Below are 24,189 nucleotides of genomic sequence, written 5' to 3' on the forward strand. Positions count from 1 at the left end.
TCACTACTGCACAGACTCGGGTCCTGAGTTCACTACTGTGCAGTCTCTGGTGCCAAATCAGTGCAATATGTCTGCACCCTATTGGGACAATGGTGGCTTTATTTTTATTTTTTTTATTTATTTATCTTCAACGGAAATCAGTGGAGGTGCAACGTCCATTTTTTTAATATATAGTCTATGGTTCTGCTGGACTCTAGCAATATGCTGTAATGCTAGAATGCATCCTGTGTGAACCGCTTCTAAGACAGTAATAGTAACATGGACCGAGAGTGTCACAGGATAGTGGACTGAGAAGGAAAGCGTTTCTCCAGCTCCTCCACTAGTGAGTTCATGTTTGGATTGGGCTCTGGTGCTGGTATTTCTTGTACAGGCTCCACCTCTGACACACCACCCTCTGGTTCGACAGACACTTTTGGTTTGGGGAGAATCTTTGGTGGGCGCTGCTTTTTATCTATTTGACTGTGCATGTTGGCAATGGATTTTTCTATGTCAGCTATGTTCTGGATGTTTTTAAGGATCCCTTTGAGTTCCCTTTTGGGAAGCTCAGACTCAGGCGGTGGTGGAGGTGGTGTGGGCCGCAAGGACACTGCTCGAAGGGATGTGACTGAGGGAAGAGGAGGAAGGACAAATGGAGAAGGAGGTATGGAACGGGAAAAGGTTGGAGATAAGGGAGGTGGGAGAGGAGGAGGAGGAGGTGGAGGGGTTGGATGGGGAGGGTCTGGTGGGGATCGAGGGACAGGTATGGATTGGGGTGGAGGACTGGAAGGAGGTGGAGGGGGACTGGAGGGAGGTGGAGGTGGAGGTGGTGGAGGTTGTGGAGCAGGAACATCTGGTGGGTCTGGGATGATCTCCACATTGACCTCGTAAGACTCCTCATTGGGATAGGTGGTTATTCTGCTGAACTTCCGCAGCACTGGTGGAGTGGGCTTGTTACTAGGCGGAGGCGTTCCGTCACTCTGGGTAATGATTATTGCTGGGGGTCTGCTGTTATGTCCCATGACTGAAGACTGTGGGGTCTCAAAAACAGAGAGAATAATTTCGGAAGAGAGAGACCCAAGAGAGTCCTGGCCTTGCCTCTGCCTTATGTCCTGCAAGGCCTGCTGCTCAAACTGCCATGCCTGCTCTTTTACTGTCAATTTGGGCTCTGTATCTTCATCTACAAACCCATCAAATCCATCAATCATCTCCTTACTGTCCTTAAGGTCAGACTTCAGCAGTTGCAGCTCCCACTGAACTGGATACATTGCCACCCTTCTACTCTGTAGGGCTTCATTGGTCTCACACTTGTGCAACCTAGAAGGTAAAGTCCAGGCATGTCCTGAGTCTGTAGATGGGAAGCGCAGGATGGACTTGCTCAGACCTCTCATGTTGGGTGAATACATGCCCAGGTGGTACCTCTGATTTTGGTGCTCAGGGCTGCTGAGGGTGCCATCATCATGGTACAGGGGGTTGGTTGTAGTAAGAGGGTTCTCATCAGAAAGGAAGGTAATGTTGCTTTCTGACTTAGGCAAGTGGTTAAGCAGGACTCCATTAGCGGTGGACAGCTGATGAGCAGTGATGGCACGGGAGGCAAATGAGCTAATGAGACGCTGCTGATCGCCGTCCTTCAGAACACACCTCTTAGTTCTGCTTTCAGCATAACCGCAAAGAGAGACAAAGATCGACTTAACAGAGAACATGAACAGCAAGATAGATGGGGAATTAGGAGGGAAGCCAGCAACAAAAAGCACTTGCTTGGATTGACTTTAGTACTAAGAACAAAATGCTAACCAAATTCTAGGCAAACACCCAAAACAAGTTTTCACAGAACAGCGCTAACACAGTGCCAAGCTAATATCAATACTGATCTAGAGAAAGGCAGCTGATAACAATGCTAGGCAATTGGAAGCAAAGTATATTCAACATCTCTGAGAAACTATCACAAATACAGCTATACCTTACTTACAGTATAATGTCAACTTGAAACTACTTTGGAAGTTGACTACTATAGTTGAAACACAGATGACTCCCTACTTACTTAGATCTGATATCCAAGAAATCAGAAAGAGAGAGAGGAGGACAAGACAAATTATATGAGTGAAATTAGCAAGATGTTAAAATGCAGATAAGTGTAATAAAGGTTACACTTTTTAAAAAAGGGAAACCTGCCTAATATTAGACACAATCATTACAGAGAATTAGTCTCAGGGGTCTAATAATGGAAAACCTACTGAACAGTCTAAAAACAACAACAACATCAAAACACTTTTTGATATACTGAAAACGTCCAGATGCAACACTATGAATATGGCAGTGAAAAAGCAACATATAATTTCAGGTTGTATCTGCTGTGATTTAAATTTAAACACAAACTTGTTAATTGTCATGCCTACTATATGCCTTGGGGTACCTGCAACTTCTAAAATAAATCCGTCCAGTCTTCATCATTTGGGTTAGATGAGCTTTAGACCATTCCTGATAAATGTGGATCTTTGATATTTCACAAAAACCTTTCTGTAACATGCTATGAAATGATAACCATGAAGGCACGAAACAGGATGGGAAGCTGTGTATTGCTTTTTACTTTGAAAGCTTGTGATGCTGGGACCACACCCTGAAGGTAACAAAAATGTTTTGTGACCACCTCAACCTGGGTTAAAACTTGCAATCTTTTTATGGAAGGCCTGTAATTTTGCATTACCCCTAATGTCTTAGAAATCCTGGCACAGGTAAAATAATAAATGAAAATGGCCATCACAAAAAAGGGGTATTGCTACTGGGTGGAGTTTTAACACCATGAATAGAAGCCCTAGCTTTGTTAAACTATAAAAACAAGGTTACATCAAATCATATTTGTAAATTGTACAGGTGCATCTCAATAAATTGGAAATTAATTAATTAAAAGTTAATTTATTTCAGTTATTCAACTCAAATTGTGAAACTCATGTATTAAATAACTTCAATGCACACAGACTGAAGTAGTTTAAGTCTTTTGTTCTTTTAATTGTGATGATTTTGGCTCACATTTAACAAAAAACAATTTGAAAAAAAGTGAAAGTGACATTCAGCCAAGTATGGTGACCCATACTCAGAATTCGTGCTCTGCATTTAACCCATCTGAAGTGCACACACACAGAGCAGTGAACACACACACACACACACACTGTGAACACACACCCGGAGCAGTGGGCAGCCATTTAAGCTGCGGCGCCCGGGGAGCAGTTGGGGGTTCGATGCCTTGCTCAAGGGCACCTAAGTCATGGTATTGAGGGTGGAGAGAACACTGTACATGCACTCCCCCCACCCACAATTCCTGTCGGCCCGAGACTCGAACTCACAACCCTTTGATTGCGAGTCCGACTCTCTAGCCATTTGGCCACGACTTCCCCAGAATCTCAACAAGTTAGAATCATAAGACCAAAAAAAAAAACAAAGAACATTTTTTTTGTGATTTGTTGGCCTTCTGGAAAGTATGTTCATTTACTGTACATGTACTCAATATTTGGTAAGGGCTCCTTTTGCCTCAATTTGGCGTGGCACCACAAATCATCATAGACAGTGGAAATTTAACACTGGACTTCAAGCAACTTGGGCTATGAGCTTCTCCACCCTTCCTCCAGACTCTAGGACTTTGGTTTCCAAATGAAATACAAAACTTGCTCTCATCTGAAAAAGTGGACTTTGGACCACTGGGCAACACTACAGTTCTTCTCCTTAGTCCAGGTAAGATGCCTCTGACGTTGTCTGTGGTTCAGAAGTGGCTTAACAAGAGGAAAATTGCTTGGCACGTCTGTATGCCTTGACCCCAGCCTCAATCCATTCCTTGTGAAGTTTACTCAAATTCTTGAATCGATTTTGCTTGACAATCCTCATAAGGCTGCAGTTCCTCTTCAGGAACTCGAGCTGCTTCAAGAACGTTTGGGGAACGCGTCCAGCGTGACGTCTCTGAAAAATGTGTATAATCAGTCCAAAGGAAGGGCGAGACGTCATAGGCGGGTGACGTCAGAGACCACGAAGCATAAAGCATGAGCGGCAAAGCCGGAAATCAGCCTTGTGTCTTCAGCAAGCGCTCTGTGTGTGTGTGTCAGTCACTATCTGTTTGTGAGTCTTATTTAGTGTCGTTTGTCCACTGATAAACTCCATTTTCGAAGCTTCAATCAAGAGAAGTTTTGGGGCGAGAGCAGGCAGCGTTCAGGCTGTGTGTTTTCCCTGCCAAAAAAAAAAAAAAAGGTAGGGACACACGCAGCTCGTGTGTTGTCTTCTTAAGAGTGAAGGGCGCAGTGTCAACTCTCGAGGGAGTTGACGGCTGCGATGCGAGCCTTTGCTTCACTCTCAGAAGGCTTTCATTGAGGAGAGAGCTTTCACTGGCATTTCTCGCGGTGCCAGCCCCGCTTTTGTCGAGGAAAAACGGAGAGGTGGTTGTGCTTGCGGGATTCGCTTTCGGATCTGCTGGAAGGAATGTAAGACGGGTCTTTTCAAGTCCCTATCTTCTTTCTTAGCCACCAGATCCAGCGCCCGCTCTCGGGGGTTCGGAAGCCCGCGTTTGCGGTACTTTCTCCCCGATGAGAGGGCGCAATGCGCTGCCTGTCTTTCTCTGAGGAGATTGATGTGGAAAGGCGTCGATGGCTTGCCACTTGCACAAGCATCAGTTGCACAAGCACCAGTTATACAAGCATATTATGCTTAATATTGTAATAAGCAGCATTAATGAGGAGTGGAGCTCGTGCAGTCAGCTCTCGGGGGGCTGATTGTGCTTTTCTTGCTGTTAAGCGTTCCGCTCTCGCCGGGGACGCTCCGAGGAGTGTGTCCGTGCATGCGATCTTGCGGTCGCGCTGGGGCTGATGCACGGCGGCGACCACGATAGCGGGAATCGCACATGATCTGGTGAACGGGTTGGAGACGGCTCGTCCTATCTCCACCCGTGTTTACTAGATCTAGAGCTCGTTCTCGAGGCTTGGAAACCAGCGCTGGGTTGTAGAGTCCTGCGGGTTTTTCGCCCTCTGAGACATCTCGCTGCTGCATACTCTCTCGTCGGGCACGCTATGAGGAGTGTATCCGTGCATGCGATCTTGTGGTTGTGGTCGCGCTGGGGCTGATGCACGGCGGCGACCGCGATAGCGGGAATCCCACCCGTGTTCACTAGATCTAGAGCTCGGTCTCGAGGTTTGAAAACCTGTGCTGTGGTTTCTTCGTCCTCGGAGACAGAGCTCGCTGCAGCATTCATCTTTCTCTGAGGACATTGATGCTGTCTGTGTGACTGAGTAGCATATATATATATATATATATATATATATATATATATATATATATATATATAAAAAAATAAAAAAAATAGAACATGCACGCTGCCGAGGCAACGCGTGTATTACATTGTTTCATCTTTATGTGAGTTTTTTTTCTACACCAGACCGTGTTGACTCGTCTAGTTGTTGACTACTATATATTAATATTTATCTGACTATGTGAAGTTAGATGTGCAGGGGCTCTAGGGATGTAATTTCTTATGTGAGAACACATGTGTACCGCTCTTCCTCTGAGGAGGTTGAGGCGGTCAGGGGCTGCTGGACGGAGCAGTCCCAACCATGTTCCAGCCCCTTGTGCCAGGGGTGTCACTTTTGTACTCCGCAGACGCTAGAGTCAGAGTGGTGCTCCCAGGCCGAAGGCTTTTAGTGGAAAGCAGTTCTATGGACCGTTGTTTTCGCTGGATAGCCTTCATCATGGCGTCCTGGCGCGTAAGGCCTAGGACGTTTTGAGGGCCAGCTCCCTCTGGGGAAGAGTGGTGTACACCGCATTACACGGTGCCCGTCTCTCCTCAGTGTCCTCAGGAGATCGATCTGCCAACCCTGCCGGTGTTCCAGGGCGCAGCGGTCTCCAGCGAGCACTTCTCTCAGTTACCGCCCGGAAACGTAGCGGTGCTGAGAGGCTCGTTACCTCTATGGAGGTCTCTAGAGCAGTTAGTATGGTCGTCCCCTGCTGGTCCGCCGCTTCAGGACACCGAGCTAGTAACTCTAGGCACACCAGAGGCCAGTCTTGCGAGACTGGTTCCCTTAGGAGGTCACATGGCAGTGTGGGAGCCCCTGCCAAGTGTACTTCACGGGGTACTGCCCCGAGCAGGCTCTGGTCTAGTCTTCCTAGCAGATGACATGGGTCTGAGGCACGTCGTTTTTAGGAGACTTCAGCTATGAGAGTCCTGATGCTGCGGCTCAGGACCTCGGAGGGCAGGCCCCTCTGGGGAAGAGCGGTATACACCGCATTACACGGTGCCCGTCTCTCCTCAGTGCCCTCAGGAGATCGATCTGCCAACCCTGCCGGTGTTCCAGGGCGCAGCGGTCTCCAGCGTGCGCTTCTCTCAGTTACCGCCCGGAAACGTAGCGGTGCTAAGAGGCTCGTGACCTCCTGGGAGGTTTCCAGAGCAGCTAGTTTGGCTGTCTCAGTGGGTCCTGCACACTGTAGTGAGAGGCCACAGAATCCTCCAGCCAGAAGAAGCTTATGCTAAGCGGTGATCAGGATGTTATCCTAAGCCTCGAGTCCTCTGATCTCCCCTCTCCTGGGGGTCAAGACTCACTCCTTTTGAAGTTTGGCCATTGGACCGGTTGTCCCCGAATTCTGTCAGGCTCCTTCTCTTGCTTTAGCTGTGCTCTTCCACACTAGGCAGAGATTTGAAAGTCTGGCGGCGTGGGCATTCTCGTTCCCCAAACGTTCTCGATGCAGCTCGAGTTCCTGAAGAGGAACGTCTAAGGTTACGTATGTAACCCTGGTTCCTCGAAGGAATGAGACGCTGCGTCGCAGTGCCACACTTCCGGCATTTCTGGCTGGCGCTTGCTTCATCCTTTGAGGCTGATTTCCGGCTTGCCCGCTCATGCTTTATGCTTCCTGGTCTCTGACGTCACCCGCCTATTACGTCTCGCCCTTCCTTTGGACTGATTATACACATTATTCAGAGACGTCACACTGGACGCGTTCCCCAAACGTTCTCGACGCAGCTCGAGTTCCTTCAAAGAACCAGGGTTACTTACGTAACCTTAGACGTTCTCTTGGTTGGTTGTGCATCTTTTTCTTCCACACTTTTTCCTTCCACTTTCTGTTAACATGCTTGGATACAGCACTCTGTGAACAGACAGCTTCTTTGGCAATGAATGTTTGTGGATTACCCACCATGTGAAGGGTGTCAATGATTGTCTTCTGGACAGATCAGCAGTCTTCCACATGATTATGTAGCCTAGTGAAACAAACTGAGAGACCATTTTGAAGGCTCAGGAAACCTTTGCAGGTGTTTTGAGTTGATTAGCTGATTGGCATGTCACCATATTCTAATTTGTTGAGATGTGCATTTTTTTGTTAAATGTGAGCCAAAATCATCAAAAACAAAGACTTCAACTACTACAGTCTGTGTGCATTGAATTTAATACATAAGTTTCACAATTTGAGTTTATATAAATGAACTTTTCCACAACATTCCTATTTATCAAGATGCACCTGTATTGCAAAATTTCTGCGCAATTCAAATTAGCATCTTAATGATCAAATTAGAATATTCATTTACTCAAATTAATTTTCCACACACTTCTTGCTACAGTCATACAACTACATTTTGTTAGATTTATTATTTAAACAAGAAAGAAAAATGCAAATTTGATTTGAAATATAGACTTAATTCATAGCCACAAATAGACTTGTGCAATTTTACTTCAATATATCCTGTAAAACCCATTAGATATTAATATTCTGAATCAGCCAGTGTTTCAAGACATTGACAAGTACAGTATAAAGTGCAGAAGGTATAAAACTTACATGGTGCTGTCGCCGAGTTCTTCATACAGATTGTTGGTGGCAGCGCCTCCGGATTTGCCAGTGGGAAGTGCCATTTGAATCCTGGCTGTTTTTGCACACTCTGCCTGTCGTCTTCAGATGATGAAGTCAACAAGTGGAGCAAAATAAAAGCAATATCTTATATTATGTAAGATTCATAAATTATACATGTACAAACAGATCAAAAACAATATGTTTACAGAAACAAACGCATTTTTGAAAGCATATAATTTGCGTTACTGCTTATATTTATTTTTTATTTATTGCATTCAAAGGTAATATTTTAGAGTTTGATGGTTATGTTTATGTAATGAGTGCCTGTGAAGTGGTTTGAGTTTGTAATTTCATAGCATGCTGTCCTTAAAGAACACTTCTAATGTTTTTGAATAATTTGGTTTTGATCTTTTCTTTCAAAGTGCAATTTTACAAGAATGTTGGAATCAGCTTTATATCCTCGGGGGATCTGACAGCTTAGGGAACAAAAGCTGTTCTTTACATAAGTTGTGTTCTAAGCACTTCTGTTCTGGTCCTGGGAATCAACAAGCCTTTATCTTTCCCTGGATATTTAGCTTTTTTGGAGTTCCTCAGACACAAAAAAATAGATCAGTGGTTCTCAACTGGTGGGTCGCTGACAGCAAGAGAAAAAAAATTGTATGCATTAAATGGAATAATAATAAAATGCAGCGAACCATATAATCTTTCATAGTTAGTAGAGCACAATAAAGAGGCATTTATAAAAGGGGAAGACACCGCTTCTCAATTTTTATATATATATATATATATATATATATTTTTTTTTTGTGGATGCCAATGGTCACATTAAATCAGATGGTACTTCAGGTCAAATTTATAGAAATTAGTAATATGTTGTCCAACATAGACAGGTAGACAAACAAAACTATGAAAAATACAAGATGCTAACAAAGAGGAAAGACATCATTAGTGCCTTCAATGTATTTTGTGAACTGTAATATATATATACACACAAATTCCACTATTGTTGATTTACATTGTTGTATCAGTGACTTTTGTACAACAAACTATTTAGGTAATGTTGAGTTGCTATTTGATATCCAATGTAAAATCTGGGCCTTTAAGCCAAACCATATGAGAACCACTGAATTAAATAATGCTCGAGCGAGGGAAATAGATGAGATATATAACCAATATACCATTACACATGCATGTCTCAATACGTTACTTACTCTTTGAATCTGAAGTTGGTGCATTGTAAAAAGAAAATAAAAAGTATATATTAGACAATGACTCATAACAACATGGAATCAGTAACAAGAAAAACCAAAAAACATATATATTGCATAAAAAATATATTGGATTTCAGCCCCAACATCTGTTATCTTCTCCCCACAAGTATGAATTATATTCATGCCAAACTAAACATTCAATAATTCCTAAATGATTCTCATATCTCTAGCACTGATCATGTCATTTTATTCCTCAGTTCTCATCATCATGTTTGCCACATGGCACTGGCTCAGCTGGCACCACATGTAAAACTCGGCCCTCATCCACAGACAGCTTCTTATATTTATTTCTCTTGGCCTTAATTAATCTTCTTTCACACTGAATAAACACAAGACCAGACATTTCCCAAAGGTGTTACCACTGTGAAAAGATAGAGTGCATATGTTACTCTGAAATCCCAGCGGATGGAAGCTGCCTGCTTAACAGGATGTTTCAACCTTAATGAACTTTACATTTATTTATTTGGTTGCTAAGTGGAGGAATCTGTAGACTGAATAGTCTTCCCACTTCAACCTCATTCCCACACAGGGCATAAAAGCAACACTGTTACATAACATTTCTATTAAAAAACTAGCTGGAAAATATGCAAAGAATCACAACAGAAGAATTGGTTAATGGCTAATTTCACTAAATATTGGGGGTGTGCGATATATATCGTCTACGAAAATATCATTATTGTTGTTTTATGTGCTAGCTGACATTATTTAGTATGTAGCAAAAAATAAATAAATAAAAATGGATTTTTATATATTTATAAGATATGATATAGTTAAATAGGCAATATCACATAAGCAAGAGTGTCATCTTCCCAATCACAAATGTTGTATTGATTGTATACAACAGTTCAACAAACAAAAAGTAATACTGAGTGAGTTACATTTTAGGCATAATTATGTTTTTTTTTTTTTTTTTCTTACATACTCAGTAATAAACACTGCAATGTTGAAATCCTGAATTAATCTGTTTTGGAACGAGCCATTCGAGTCAGTGATTCAATAGTCAACTCATAAAGACATTTGACTGCTTTATTTCTAAATGAATCAGCAGTTTTGAACAAATCTTTAAATGAATGATTCAATTAATCACTCATTAAGAGAGGGGCACTTGCCACCACCTACTGGCCGTTTTAGTGTTATATTTATTTATATATTCATGGAAGGCCTAAACCTGTACCAGTACAAATACACACTCAGTTAATTATTATTATTACTGGAAAAATTTGAGATATAGTTTGTCAATATCGCACACCCCTACTAAATATAAATATTAAATGCCATTTGGTTGAATTAGATCATGACATTTTAGGCTACACTAGACTATGGTGGCAGCACTTACTGTCGGTAGGTAATGATGACGATGAGGATGGCTGGGATACAGCACATGATGATGATGACGGCCAGGGCCAGCAGGGCTCCTTCAGTGTATCCAACAGAATGAACCGCCTTCTTCACGCTGTCCACCACATCTGGCGTACGGATCTCCAGAATGCGTCCTCCACGACCTAGATAGGGCTGGAACTCCTTATTGATGTCTAATAACTTCCCATCTAAAAACCTGTAAAAAAAACACAGGAACGGTCACACACAGTATGTGGCCTTGCATATGCTATTGAACTAGTTCTGCAGTGCAAGCCACATAAATCTGGCAATGAAGATCTCAATTGCCTTCCAGCCAGTGAACAACTGAGTGAATGAATTCAAATTCATGGGCAAAACTTTTACAATAAAGTATAAAATGTCTTCTCACTTTTTAGTGTAATGTAAATGTAATGTGCTGATTTTATACTTACATTGGCTACTATAAAGCACAATAGTACCATTCACCCTAATGACAGTTAAATAAAACAAAAGACTGAATGCTGTGTATATTAGGACTAAGGAGCTTGGAAGCACATATGACAGCCTACAATTCATGATTTGCCCATACAAACATTAGAAACCGCTGTCTGAGCAGGCTAATTACTGTGACAAAACAGACAATCTGGCTACGGATTTAACCACAATTCTCATTTTTATGAAAAATGAGAAAATGTCTAAACAAACATAAACCTACACTCCATCTGCCTTATCGTGCTGCTTGGGTGAAAAATGAGAAAGCAAAAAATACACTATGAATAACAGACTAACTAATGGCTAGGGGTGGGTGGTATCTTAAGTAATGCTATGATAAATGTTATACCATGCTAATTATGTGTATACAACCCGAATTCCGGAAAAGTTGGGACGTTTTTTAAATTTTAATAAAATGAAAACTAAAAGACTTTCAAATCACATGAGCCAATATTTTATTCACAATAGAACATAGATAACATAGCAAATGTTTAAACTGAGAAAGTTTACAATTTTATGCACGAAATGAGCTCATTTCAATTTTGATTTCTGCTACAGGTCTCAAAATAGTTGGGACGGGGCATGTTTACCATGGTGTAGCATCTCCTTTTCTTTTCAAAACAGTTTGAAGGCGTCTGGGCATTGAGGCTATGAGTTGCTGGAGTTTTGCTGTTGGAATTTGGTCCCATTCTTGCCTTATATAGATTTCCAGCTGCTGAAGAGTTCGTGGTCGTCTTTGACGTATTTTTCGTTTAATGATGCACCAAATGTTCTCTATAGGTGAAAGATCTGGACTGCAGGCAGGCCAGGTTAGCACCCGGACTCTTCTACGACGAAGCCATGCTGTTGTTATAGCTGCAGTATGTGGTTTTGCATTGTCCTGCTGAAATAAACAAGGCCTTCCCTGAAATAGACGTTGTTTGGAGGGAAGCATATGTTGCTCTAAATCCTTTATATACCTTTCAGCATTCACAGAGCCTTCCAAAACATGTAAGCTGCCCATACCGTATGCACTTATGCACCCCCATACCATCAGAGATGCTGGCTTTTGAACTGAACGCTGATAACATGCTGGAAGGTCTCCCTCCTCTTTAGCCCGGAGGACACGGCGTCCGTGATTTCCAACAAGAATGTCAAATTTGGACTCGTCTGACCATAAAACACTATTCCACTTTGAAATAGTCCATTTTAAATGAGCCTTGGCCCACAGGACACGACGGCGCTTCTGGACCATGTTCACATATGGCTTCCTTTTTGCATGATAGAGCTTTAGTTGGCATCTGCTGATGGCACGGCGGATTGTGTTTACCGACAGTGGTTTCTGAAAGTATTCCTGGGCCCATTTAGTAATGTCATTGACACAATCATGCTGATGAGTGATGCAGTGTCGTCTGAGAGCCCGAAGACCACAGGCATCCAATAAAGGTCTCCGGCCTTGTCCCTTACGCACAGAGATTTCTCCAGTTTCTCTGAATCTTTTGATGATGTTATGCACTGTAGATGATGAGATTTGCAAAGTTTTTGCAATTTGACGTTGAGGAACATTGTTTTTAAAGTTTTCCACAATTTTTTTACGCAGTCTTTCACAGATTGGAGAGCCTCTGCCCATCTTTACTTCTGAGAGACTCTGCTTCTCTAAGACAAAGCTTTTATAGCTAATCATGTTACAGACCTGATATCAATTAACTTAATTAATCACTAGATGTTCTCCCAGCTGAATCTTTTCAAAACTGCTTGCTTTTTAGCCATTTGTTGCCCCCGTGCCAACTTTTTTGAGACCTGTAGCAGGCATTAAATTTTAAATGAGCTAATTAAGTGGATAAAAGTGTAAAATTTCTCAGTTTAAACATTTGCTACATTATCTATGTTCTATTGTGAATAAAATATTGGCTCATGTGATTTGAAATTCCTTTAGTTTTCATTTTATTAAAATTTAAAAAACGTCCCAACTTTTCCGGAAATCGGGTTGTAATTGTGCAACCAGGAAATTGAGTGTAAAATAAAAAAAATACACTGAATGGCCATGTTAAATTTGTTTTGGTGTAGTCCAGTGAATTAAACACTTTAAAAATGTAAGGTAATTAATATCATTTGATTGATAATTTATTTATTTATAAATCTAATGGACACAAAACAAATAATGAATAAATTAGACATCAGTGAAAGCTGGTATTTAGTTGAAAACAAGCCAAGAGATACAACATGTTTTATCTCTAGCTGGTAAAAACTACTCCTATTTCTTTTTATTTCTTTTTTTTTTTTTTTTTTGCTTGGTGTTGGATTCTTCAATCCCCAATCATGTCCACTTGATGCACCTACAACATCCTTGCTTTTACATTTTTGAGACGTGTAGCATTCTTCCCATTTACTTTGTAGCTGAAAAACACATCTATGTTCCAGTGTGAAGGGTAGATATATCTCTAGCAGGTAGTTGTTTGGATGCGAGGGGAAGGTCAGGAGGTTAAGAGAAAGAAGAGCACTGCATAAATGGAGTATGGAAGGGTAAGTTGAATGGGAGGAAGCACTCACTTGAAGAGCTCCTGTCTTGAGAGAGCTCTGTTGGTCAGAGGGTCGATTGCATAAACCATCAGGTCAGATTTTGAGTAGTCCTCCTGTTCATAACCCTCACCAAAACGACGCGGTCCGATTGACTCCACAACAACTTTAGCTCCTGGGATCTGGTCCTGGACATAGCGCTCTAAAATTCTGCATTGAAAGATGGAAAATAACAGACTGACAACAGAACTTTCTGAAATACTGCAGGCATTCTATTCATCTTTTTTTCTTTCTTTTTTTATTCTATACAAACTTACTTTTAATGAATGTTTTCACATGGGGCACATTCTCAAAACTAATTTTGTCAAAAGTCAAAGTCAAAATTGCAAGTTATAACCGCAATTAAGAGAAAAAAATGTATTCAGGAAAACAGACATGGGTTTTAAAACAAAACAAAGCAAAACATAAAACTACACTTAAAAATAAAAATAAAACCAAATGAAATTCTTACATACCAAAACAAACAATTCATGTCAAAACACTGAATAAAACTTATTGTGGGAAAGTTAATTCTGAGTTATTTCTGTGCTTATTTAAGAGTATCAAACCATTAATTGGTGGCCACATAACAGAGGGAATAAGCTGACAATCAACTTCCACAGGATCGCTAACATGCATAACAAACGCTAACTGCAGTAATCACCATAGCCAGAGACGTAAAACAGAAAAAAAATTACACAAGAGCAATGATTCTAAATATACCACAAGCACTGCAAAAACCTATATAAACCATGGTTGTTTGGCTGCAAGGAACAGAAACTGTTTTGAATGCAGAGGTACAATGAGGACAAATATAAACCAAGGCTAAAATGAGCTGTGTTAGACAGTGTCACTTCAAAGCTGGTGTCCTTGTCTCCCACTAGGTGTCTTTATTACCCTTCAGCTCACTTCTCAGAGAACCCAGCCCTCCTCAGCAAATTACTGGCAGTACCTCAGATACCCCCCCCCCCCCACCCACAGCTGCCGAGGTGAAATAAGAACGTGGGACAAAAATAACAGAAGCTGGAATGACTCTACTTTGAGGAAAGGAACAAGGAGCAGGTTTGCTGGGGAAATAGCTTTACAAGAGAGAAAGAGGCGGTTTGGGAAAACTCGGGCTGTGAGTTCTGTTATCTAAATGTGTTCCCGTCTGTGTATATACTAGGAATTTAAATGTGTTTATGTCATTGTGACGAGTGGGGCGGGGCCGAGAGACGTGGGAACAAAGCGAGGCCGGTGGAGTGATTTCAGATGAACGACACCTGCGACACTCGCCGGTCTCGAGTCCCACGGAGGAGATGGAGGGATATAAAACTGGAGCGACGACAGTGAAGGACGAGAGAGGACCAGGCCTGGGCTTTATTTTATGTTTTGGTTTTTATTTGTGCGCATAAACTACGACTTTATTCAGCATGTCTTCTATTCCGGGTGTTGTGAGTGCGTTCACAACACTGCAGTGTAGTGATGTCCAGTTCACGAACGAATCACTCGATGTAACCGGATCTATATCCCGGAGTAATTCATTTACTCAAACAGTACACTGACTGAACTGCTGTGAAGAGAGAACTGAAGATGAACACCGAGCTGAGCCAGATAATGAAAGAAAGATTGAAAGATTGACTAGTATTTTCGAAAAAAAAAAAAATTCTAACTGACCCTCTGATGTCACATGGACTACTTTGAAGATGTTTTTCTTACCTTTCTGGACATGGACAGTATACCGTAAATTTGTTTTCAATAGAGGGACAGAAAGCTCTCAGACTAAATCTAAAATATTTTAAACAATGTTCCCAATATGAACGGAGGTCTTACGGGTTTGGAACGACATGAGGGTGAGTCATTAATGACATAATTTTAATTTTTCTGTGAACTACTTTAAGTAGCAAATATATATATATATATATATATATATATATATATATTAGGGCTGTCAACAAATATTCTAAATTCGAATATGTATTCGAATAGTTTAAAAAAAACGAATTTCGAAGGTGAAAATTAATATTCGAATAAAAAAAAAGGCCCGCGGTAGTAGAGGCGTGGTTGTCTGCTTTGCGAGTGGGTGCGCTAGCGTGCCTGAGGGTTCAGGGACAGGTCACAGCCTCACAGGAGTCGCACTGTCTGGCACAGCATCACTGCTGAAAGTTGACGCGTCTTCATGGAAGATGCCAGCAAGTGCAGAGCCCAACTCGACCGCAGCAGAGAAAATGAGGTAAAATTGTTGACCCGCGAGATTGTTGTATGCAAGCTATTTAAGATACAGTTAGCATACCATTCGACAACTAGCAACATGAGGTCACATCTCAAAAATGGCATAATGTGTGGATTCTGTGGAACTCCAGCTAAACAGTCACGTCTTGACACTTAAGGTTACTTTGCATCGCCCGCCGCAAGCTCTTTGTCTGCAACATGACAAGAGGCCATAACGGATTAAATAATTTCGTTCATTTTTAAGGACATGAGACCGATCAGTATCGCGGATGGGGCACGCTTCGGGGAGTTCTGTCAAGCAATGGATCCGAGGTTTAATTATTTATCGTTTCATTTCAAGGAAAAGTTCCATGTTTACCACAGCACAGCACAGCTTGCTCGGAGCATTCAATGTCAGTTCTATATGCTGTAAAACTTCAATTAATATTAATAATATTTGTTTCAATCACTGAATGAAGCCTGCTATATTTGGGACAACAGTCGCGACCTTAAATTGCTTGCACAAAAATTTGTTTGTTCATTTAAACCATTATGCGCAAAGAACGTGAGGGTGAGAGAGCGTGAGGTCTGCAGTCTTGGCCATTAGTTGATTTCCTTGTTTTTGTGTAGGTAATACATTGTCATATATGTTTAAACTTAAATAGACTATCTATACAAGTAGTTATGTCTCTTTATATTATTTTTGCCTGTTATTGACATAATGCGCGTCATTGACAACATGCGCAACCAGATGTTCGAATAGTTCGAATATTTGTGTATTTTTTAGAGGGAATATTCGAACGTCAATTTTGAGCAATTTTGACAGCCCTAATATATATATATATATATATATATATACAGTACAGACCAAAAGTTTGGACACACCTTCTCATTCAAAGAGTTTTCTTTATTTTCATGACTATGAAAATTGTAGATTCACACTGAAGGCATCAAAACTATGAATTAACACATGTGGAATTATATATGGAATTATATACATAACAAAAAAGTGTGAAACAACTGAAAATATGTAATATTCTAGGTTCTTCAAAGTAGCCACCTTTGCTACTTTTTTCTAGATTACTGCTTTGCACACTCTTGGCATCCTCTTGATGAGCTTCAAGAGGTAGTCACCTGAAATGGTCTTCCAAAAGTCTTGAAGGAGTTCCCCAAGAGATGCTTAGCACGTGTTGGCCCTTTTGCCTTCTGTCTGCGGTCCAGCTCACCCCTAAACCATCTCGATTGGGTTCAGGTCCGGTGACTGTGGAGGCCAGGTCATCTGGCGCAGCACCCCATCACTCTCCTTCTTGGTCAAATAGCCCTTGATGCCTTCAGTGTGACTCTACAATTTTCAGTAATTTGGGGTCAGTAATGTTTTTTTCTTTCTTTTATTTTTAAATAAAATCAATACTTTTATTCAGCGAGGATGTGTTAAATTGATAAAAAGTGATAGTAAAGAAAATATATTATTCGAATATATATTATTAGAATTTTTTTTTTTTTTGAATAAATGCAGTTCTTTTTAAACTTTTATTCATCAAATATATTAGACAGCAGAACTGTTTCCAACACTCTATTAGAATGATTTCTAAATGATCATGTGATAGACTGGATGTTACATGTGACACTGAAGGCTGGAGTAATGATGCTGAAAATTCAGCTTTGCATCACTGGAATAATTTTTTTTTTTTAAGTATATTCAAATAGAAAAATATTATTTTAAGTTGTAATAATATTTCACAATATTACTGTTTTTCTGTATTTTTGATCAAATAAATGCAGGCTTGATGAGCAGAAGAAACTTCTTTCAAAAACATTAAAAATAGTAATGTTTCCAAACTTTTGGTCTGTACTGTGTATATATATATATATATATATATATATATATATATATATATATATAAATATGTATGTATATATATATATATATATATATATATATATATACGCATATATATGTATATATATACACACACACACACTATATATATATATATATATATATATATATATAGTGAGTGTGTGTGTGTGTGTGTGTGTATGAGAGATTTAAAAAAAAAACATTTTATGTTCATTCTAAAAAATAAGTCATTTAGGTTTGTATCATTTTAATTGAGAAAGGCAAGGATAAGTGCTATCCCATGGCTGACAGAGGAAAGTGGGGTTACTGGCTGTTCTGCTCTTGCTGCAGATGTTACACAGTGTGAGTCCGGTTTCTATATAAGAGAGTTGACAGAATCAAGCAGCCCACTGATTTATCCCCAACATAAACCTTTGCACCCGCAGGAGTCAAGTACTCATGCATACATTACAACTTCAAGCGGCTCCTGCTGCCATTAACGCTGTGTTGGGGAGTATGTCTGGGTGAAGAGTGTGTTTGTATAGAATGCGTTACCCTATCAGCTGATCCTTGTTTTGCTCAACTACAGTGGGCGGCACGTTGGATACAACCACCTGCATGTCCAGCTGGTTAACAACTGACACCTGGGAGAAAAGACAAAAGTAATGTCTGGTTATAAAAGAGAAAATCATAGTGTAGAGTGAAGGCTCTGAACTGTAACATTTTAAATATATGCTGTTTCTTTGACTGATGAAACTGGAAGAGGGGATAAGTTAAAAAGGAAACTCAATTCTGCTTACTGTACATAAGAAATAAATAAATGCAAAAGCATATATCAACCAGCAATTTACAGATTTGTTTATATACACTTGTATTGTTATACTACACACACACACACACACACACACACACACACACACACACAACTCTAGCATCACTTGTTTGCAGTGCCACTTTATTGGATATTTTAAATCTAATGCGTTGAAAAAGCAATGCAATGGGAATTATCTCATCATTTACTCACCCTGCCGTCCCAGATGACTTTATTTATTTTGCGAAACACAAACTACAATTTTTAGACAAATAATCGAATCTAAATCTAAAAAAAATATTGTAGTTTGTGTTAAACCAAAGAAAGAAAGTCAAAATGTAAAGGAACACTCCTTTACAGGAGAGTTGAGTTGAGTTTTATGGTTTTTGAATCCATTCAGCTGATCTCCGGGTCTGGTGGTAGAACTTTTAGCTTAGCTTAGCATAGATCATTGAATCTGATTAGACCATTAGCATTTCGCTCAAAAATGACCAAAAAGTTTTTACATTTTTCCTATTTAAAACTTTACTCTTCTGTAGTTACTCTCATTCTGGTGTAATAATCAAGGAACTTTGCTGCAGTACCATGGGTGCAGAAGGTGCAATGATATTACGCAGCGCCTGAAAATAGTCCCCAGCGACTCTGCTATTGAGAGTATAGTTCCTGTCCATATATATTTTAAATAGGAAAAATACAGAAACTCTTTGGTCATTTTTGAGCGAGATGCTAACGGTCTAATCAGATTCAATGATATATGCTAAGCTAAGATAAAAGTGCTACCACCAGACCCAGATATCGGCTGAATGGATTAGAAAACTGTACAACTCAACTGTTTAACTCCATGGGAGCTGGAAAATGAGCCTGTTTTCAAAAAAAAAAAAAAAAAAAAAAATGGAGTGTTCCTTTAAATCAAGCTCTGTACTTCAAGAGTGGTCTATCTGGCATTAACTAGATGCCCTTACATCTACATTTTTAACTTGCAGGTTAAGTGCGGGTTGAAGATATTGAGTTCTATTAAGAGATTGATTAATGGGTTTAAATACCGCTGGAGCCCCTCAGCCCACCCAAAAAATCAATGCCTCTTTTGCATCAGCTTTGGACATTCTTCAAGAAACCTTACAGGGACTGCATTTTTCTAATCAAAATCAGCTAACGGAGTTGCTTCTGCTGTAAAATCACATGATGGATTGCATCTCAAGACAGATAACTGCTTCAAACTTTAATCAGTCTATTCAAACTGGCTCGGATTGCGTATTTAAAGTGTGTAATTTCTTTCCTTCTTACAAAATCAGAATTGCCCTGATTCTCATGCCACCTAATGATTCTGGTTCCTTGATAAAATTCTATGGTACATATATTTGACAACATATTTATTATTATTATTATTATTTGTATTAACCCAAGTAGCATTTATTAAAACAAAATGCTGTTCTTTAACCAGAGGCTTTCAAACTGAGGTCCAGGCCATAAGGGAGTACTAGGGGGTCCACGGAAAAGTAAAAACAGTGGGTAAAAAAAATAAAAATAAAATAAATTATTTAATAAAAAATAATAGTGATAAATCAATAAGTCAATAAATATATTAAATAACAAATAATAAATTAATTGAAGTAAATATAAATATACACGTGATATTAAAATAAATAACAACATATAAAACAATAAAAAAAAAAAAAAAAAAAAAAAAAAAAAAAAAAAAAAATATATATATATATATATATATATATATATATATATATATATATATATATATATATATATATATATATATATATATATATATATATATATATATATATATATAAATGATTCCATCTCACAGTATAGTACAATATTGAGTGGGAAAAAATAAAAAAATGTAATGTAGTAGAAATTGTTAGAAAACAGTAATCGTAACATTCTTCCCAGTATAAATTGAGTCTTTATACATGGAAATGTATTGCTTCTTTTCAAAGTTTAAGATGAAAGTCCCTCACCCAAGGACAATCGTATTTGGTGTCTGTGTCTTAATTACACAGATGTGAATGAAAGTGAAGACATGACTTCAAAGTTAAGTTCAGTGAGTCAGATGTCATATTTATGACTGATTTAGTGAACACTGGTTCAAACTGACAACTTTATGACTCTTTTTGTGAGACTTTTCAACTGATTAGTTTAAAAGAATCTGTTTAAAAGAGTCATTGTTTCACAAATTGGTCATTTGAATGAGAAATAGGCCTACCACCAAAAACACTCAACTTTATGCTACTTGATCACATACATACCACTACTTGAGCGCTGCTGCTGAGTCCCTCCCCGTAGTCATCTGTAGCAACCACGTCAAATCTGAAGTAGGAGCGCCGCATGTTTCTGTACATGATGGCTGTCTTAATTACTCCTGTGAAGGGCTCAATAACAAAGCCGTCTTTTCCATCAGTAGTTGGGGGGATAATCAGCCTGTACAGCATTGCACTGTAATTCCCTGTGTCCTTATCCACAGCCTGTCAGACAAAATAGAGCACAGACATGTCAAAGAGAGGAACAGCCATGAGCTACTTATCACCTACAACACTCAACCTCTGCCATCACACGCACTTCCACCTCTGGCCTTAAAGGAGAGCTCCAAACTCCAAATTCACAGCACCAAGTCACTTTGGCACCATCTCAGCTGAACATTATAGCACTCCTCTGCTGTGACAATGATTTATAATGGCTTTTCACAAGAGAGGGGAATGAGCGGCTCCACGGACAGCAGGGTGCCCTGGACCAGGCAGAGTCATTAACACAAATGAGACTTTTTCCAATATGCCTGTGAGACCGGTTTCAATAAATACAGTTAGTGTGTATTAAAAGCCCTTGCAAACAAAAGGTCCTTCTTTTAAATGGTCATTTAGTGAGGCTTAGCATAGACAGAATGTACAACTCAGCGGCAGAAACCTTTGATCACCTCAGATCTTGAGTTGAAGTGGTGAAATTGAATTTGTATTTCTTTCTTTTCTTTCTTTGCATCTCTATCCCAGATTAAACTCAAGGAACAGCACAGAAGGCCAATATTTTTCCAATATGCATGGAAGACCCCTTTCAATGGACACAGTAAGTGTGTATTGAAGGCTCGTGCAAACAAAAGATCAGTCTTTTTATTGGTCGTTTAGTGAGGCTGAGTGTGGACACAATGCAAAACTCAGAAGTGGAAACCTTGGACTGTCACTGTGCACAGATCTGGAGTCAAAACAGTGAAACTGAATTCACATTTCCACAAAAGTCTTGTTCTATTTTCTTTCTTCGTGTTTCTCAAGGAACTTCAGAAAGGCACTATTTTCTCAGAAGGCCAACATTTTTTCAATATGCCTTGGAGAAACATTTCAGTTTCACTACAGAAATTATTATTACAAACAGAAGGTCTTTTATTTGGTCATTTAGCAAAGCTGAGTGTGGACAAAATGCACAACTGACATAAAACTTTGATTATCACTGTGAAAGATATCGAGTCGAAACTGTAAAAAGAAAAGACTCTCCTTTCATAATGTTTCTACTTTAGATTAAACTGGAGGAATATCAGAAAGGCAATTTTTTCTTAGAAGGCCAATATATATATATATATATATATATATATTTTTTTTTTCTAACAGACCCATCTCACTTAATACATACACTACTTAAGTGTGTATTAAAGGCCCTTGCAAACAAAAGGTCTGTCTTTTAACTGGGCATTTATCGAGGCTGAGCATGGACAGAACACGCAACTTGGTGGCAGAAATCTTTGACTAGAAGCTGTGAAATCGAACCTGTATTTCCAAAAAAGTCTATTTTTATTTTTTTCCTTCACATTTCTACCTCAGATTAAACTAGACTGCTTAAACTATTTATCAGATCATGACAGAACAATGGATGCAAGGCTAATCAGAGAAAGCGTTTCCACAACGCAAAGCAGTTCCTTCACAACATCCTTGTCCTTAGGGTTAGTAATGGGTTCAATTTTCTAACTTTTTTCCTCATCAAAACTACTTAAAGAGGGGTTTCAAAAGTAGATAAGTCTAATCTATGAACCCCTGAGCTACTTGAAAAAAAACTCATGGTAAGCGATTTCTACAACACCTGATAAATGGACAAAATGCGTGATCGTGTATGTCAAGGCAACATATTTGGATTTTTGCCCACTGAACTTCACATTGCAGATGTTTCTTTGAGTAAACAGGAGACATTGATGATGATAATCTGTATTCACAGTGAATGTGACCCTATAAATCCCTGGACTTCTGCTGCATGGCTTAACTCAGTCTGGGGTCTTGGCTAATAAGGTCTCCTTGAACGAATGCAGGACGCCAGGCACCCGATAGCATCGCTGTCGCTGTTCTTTTAGTCTGCACATGAACTTAAGGCAGGGTGAAGCCATATGAGGTGAATCCCTTTCTGAGGGACAGCATGTGGCCTGCACGTCTGATTAGAGAAACACTGAGGTAATTACATGGATGACTTTTACAGGTTGTAGTTCTGAGTCCAGAAACATACTTACACAAGTACGTAAATGTAGATGCTTGTGGAATGCATTGCAATTTTGATACCACAGTAAAAACTAATATACTATTAAACACTAAAAAATATTTTAATTAAAATTTTAATTATTTAAGATGAGAAAACCGTATTATTTAAAAAAAGAAGAAAGGAACCAATTACAAACAACAGAACAAATAAAAACAACAGAACAAAGACACTAATGAAATCAACAGTGCTTGGAGTTTGCTGGGGGTTTAACACAAATAAACAGTCTGAAACTGAAAAAGTAATTAAATGAAAAATAAAAGTATACACAGATACTTAAATTATTGTCAAAGGGGATTTATATTTAAAATGAATAATAAGCTTTGTGTATGTTCAACAGCAAAAAACCTATTCAAGTATTAAATTAAAGTTATCCATTCAGGAGCTATGAGTGTTTTTCTATTTATCTTGTCAATGCTGTTGTTTAATTAATATTACTGACACAATAGAGAGTGACAGGTCTATTGTACAAACATTAGGAATTGTTATGTTCACTGTTTTTATTAAGAAAACGTCCACAAGTGCATGGAAATATTAACGCGAAGGGCCTTGCATCACCAGTGCAGACCACCATCAGAAGCTGAAGGCACGCCTGGCCATGGCGATTTACCTGACTGAATTTTGTGAGTGATGGTTCCAATAATTTTAATATTTTCTGGTATATCTAAGTTAAGTTACCCATGAGCTCTGTTGACATAGACTTAGCTAACGTTAGCTACAGCTTGATGAATTGAGTCGTTGAACACGGCAGGAGAGAACGCAACGTTAGCCAGCTAGCTAAAACTCAGGTGGAAAATTATTAGCTAATGCTACCGTTTTTGAGGAGGTAGATTTTGAGCTGAGGGGACTGACAAGGCAAAAGGTAAAGTGGTCCACCATTCTATCAACTAGGGATGGGTGAATCGATCCTGAGCCTTCACTCACTTCTGACAGAGCATTTAAAATCCAACTGAAATCAAAATGGACCATATTTACTTTTTTGCCTAAATTGATCATTTTGTGGTGAACAATTCATCCATGCAAGTCAATCCACACACAAAAAAAATTTGGCTTCGTAATCTTTAATCAAAATCTGAAAATTCCCCACCCCTCTGCATTGGAGGACCTTCCCTGATGACGTAGGTTTGACGGCTTGGGTGTCTGCTTAGCATCCGTAACCACGACCCTCCAACTGACAGTAGACAGGCTGCCTGTGTGTTTGCGAGCATTGACAGCGCCTGAAAGGAGAGATGGCGAGGAGGTGCATTTTTGGTTGTGGCACTCACAAAATACGTTTCCCATTCCCTAAAATTCCCTCGTTACGGTCCAGATGGCTCGAAATTTAATATTCCGAGGAAAGAGGGATAACAGAGTTCACGGATGTGCTCGAAGCACTTCACGCGCGAATGCTTTAACTTTAACTTCCTTGGTTA

At 39.5% G+C, this 24,189-nt stretch overlaps 2 protein-coding genes across 5 annotated transcripts in view; both read right to left on the reverse strand.

The window, feature by feature from the left end:
- LOC132122007 (protocadherin-15-like) overlaps positions 1-24,189 on the reverse strand; it is a 252,976-nt gene that overhangs the window by 11,824 nt on the left and 216,963 nt on the right. For 3 of the 4 annotated variants that reach the window (XM_059531804.1, XM_059531803.1, XM_059531802.1), the window contains exons 27-31: positions 20,524-20,739; positions 18,004-18,092; positions 13,413-13,589; positions 10,390-10,608; positions 7,771-7,881 (exon numbers count right to left, since the gene is read on the reverse strand). In XM_059531804.1, the coding sequence (XP_059387787.1) occupies positions 7,771-7,881; positions 10,390-10,608; positions 13,413-13,589; positions 18,004-18,092; positions 20,524-20,739 (812 nt within the window). Of the gene's footprint in view, positions 1-7,770; positions 7,882-8,784; positions 9,415-10,389; positions 10,609-13,412; positions 13,590-18,003; positions 18,093-20,523; positions 20,740-24,189 lie in introns of those variants that run through there. The other variant, XM_059531805.1, reaches the window with a different exon arrangement.
- Positions 182-2,006, reverse strand: LOC132122009 (protocadherin-15-like). Its single transcript, XM_059531806.1, has one exon. The coding sequence runs from the start codon at positions 1,677-1,679 to the stop codon at positions 273-275; it is 1,407 nt and encodes a 468-aa protein (XP_059387789.1). The 5' UTR covers positions 1,680-2,006; the 3' UTR covers positions 182-272.

Source organism: Carassius carassius, chromosome 40 (assembly GCF_963082965.1).
Source record: "Carassius carassius chromosome 40, fCarCar2.1, whole genome shotgun sequence".
NCBI lineage: Eukaryota > Metazoa > Chordata > Actinopteri > Cypriniformes > Cyprinidae > Carassius > Carassius carassius.

Excerpts from the sequence above, each read along its gene's own strand:
- LOC132122009 (XM_059531806.1), bottom strand. The coding sequence starts at position 1,679 with ATGTTCTCTGTTAAGTCGATCTTTGTCTCTCTTTGCGGTTATGCTGAA.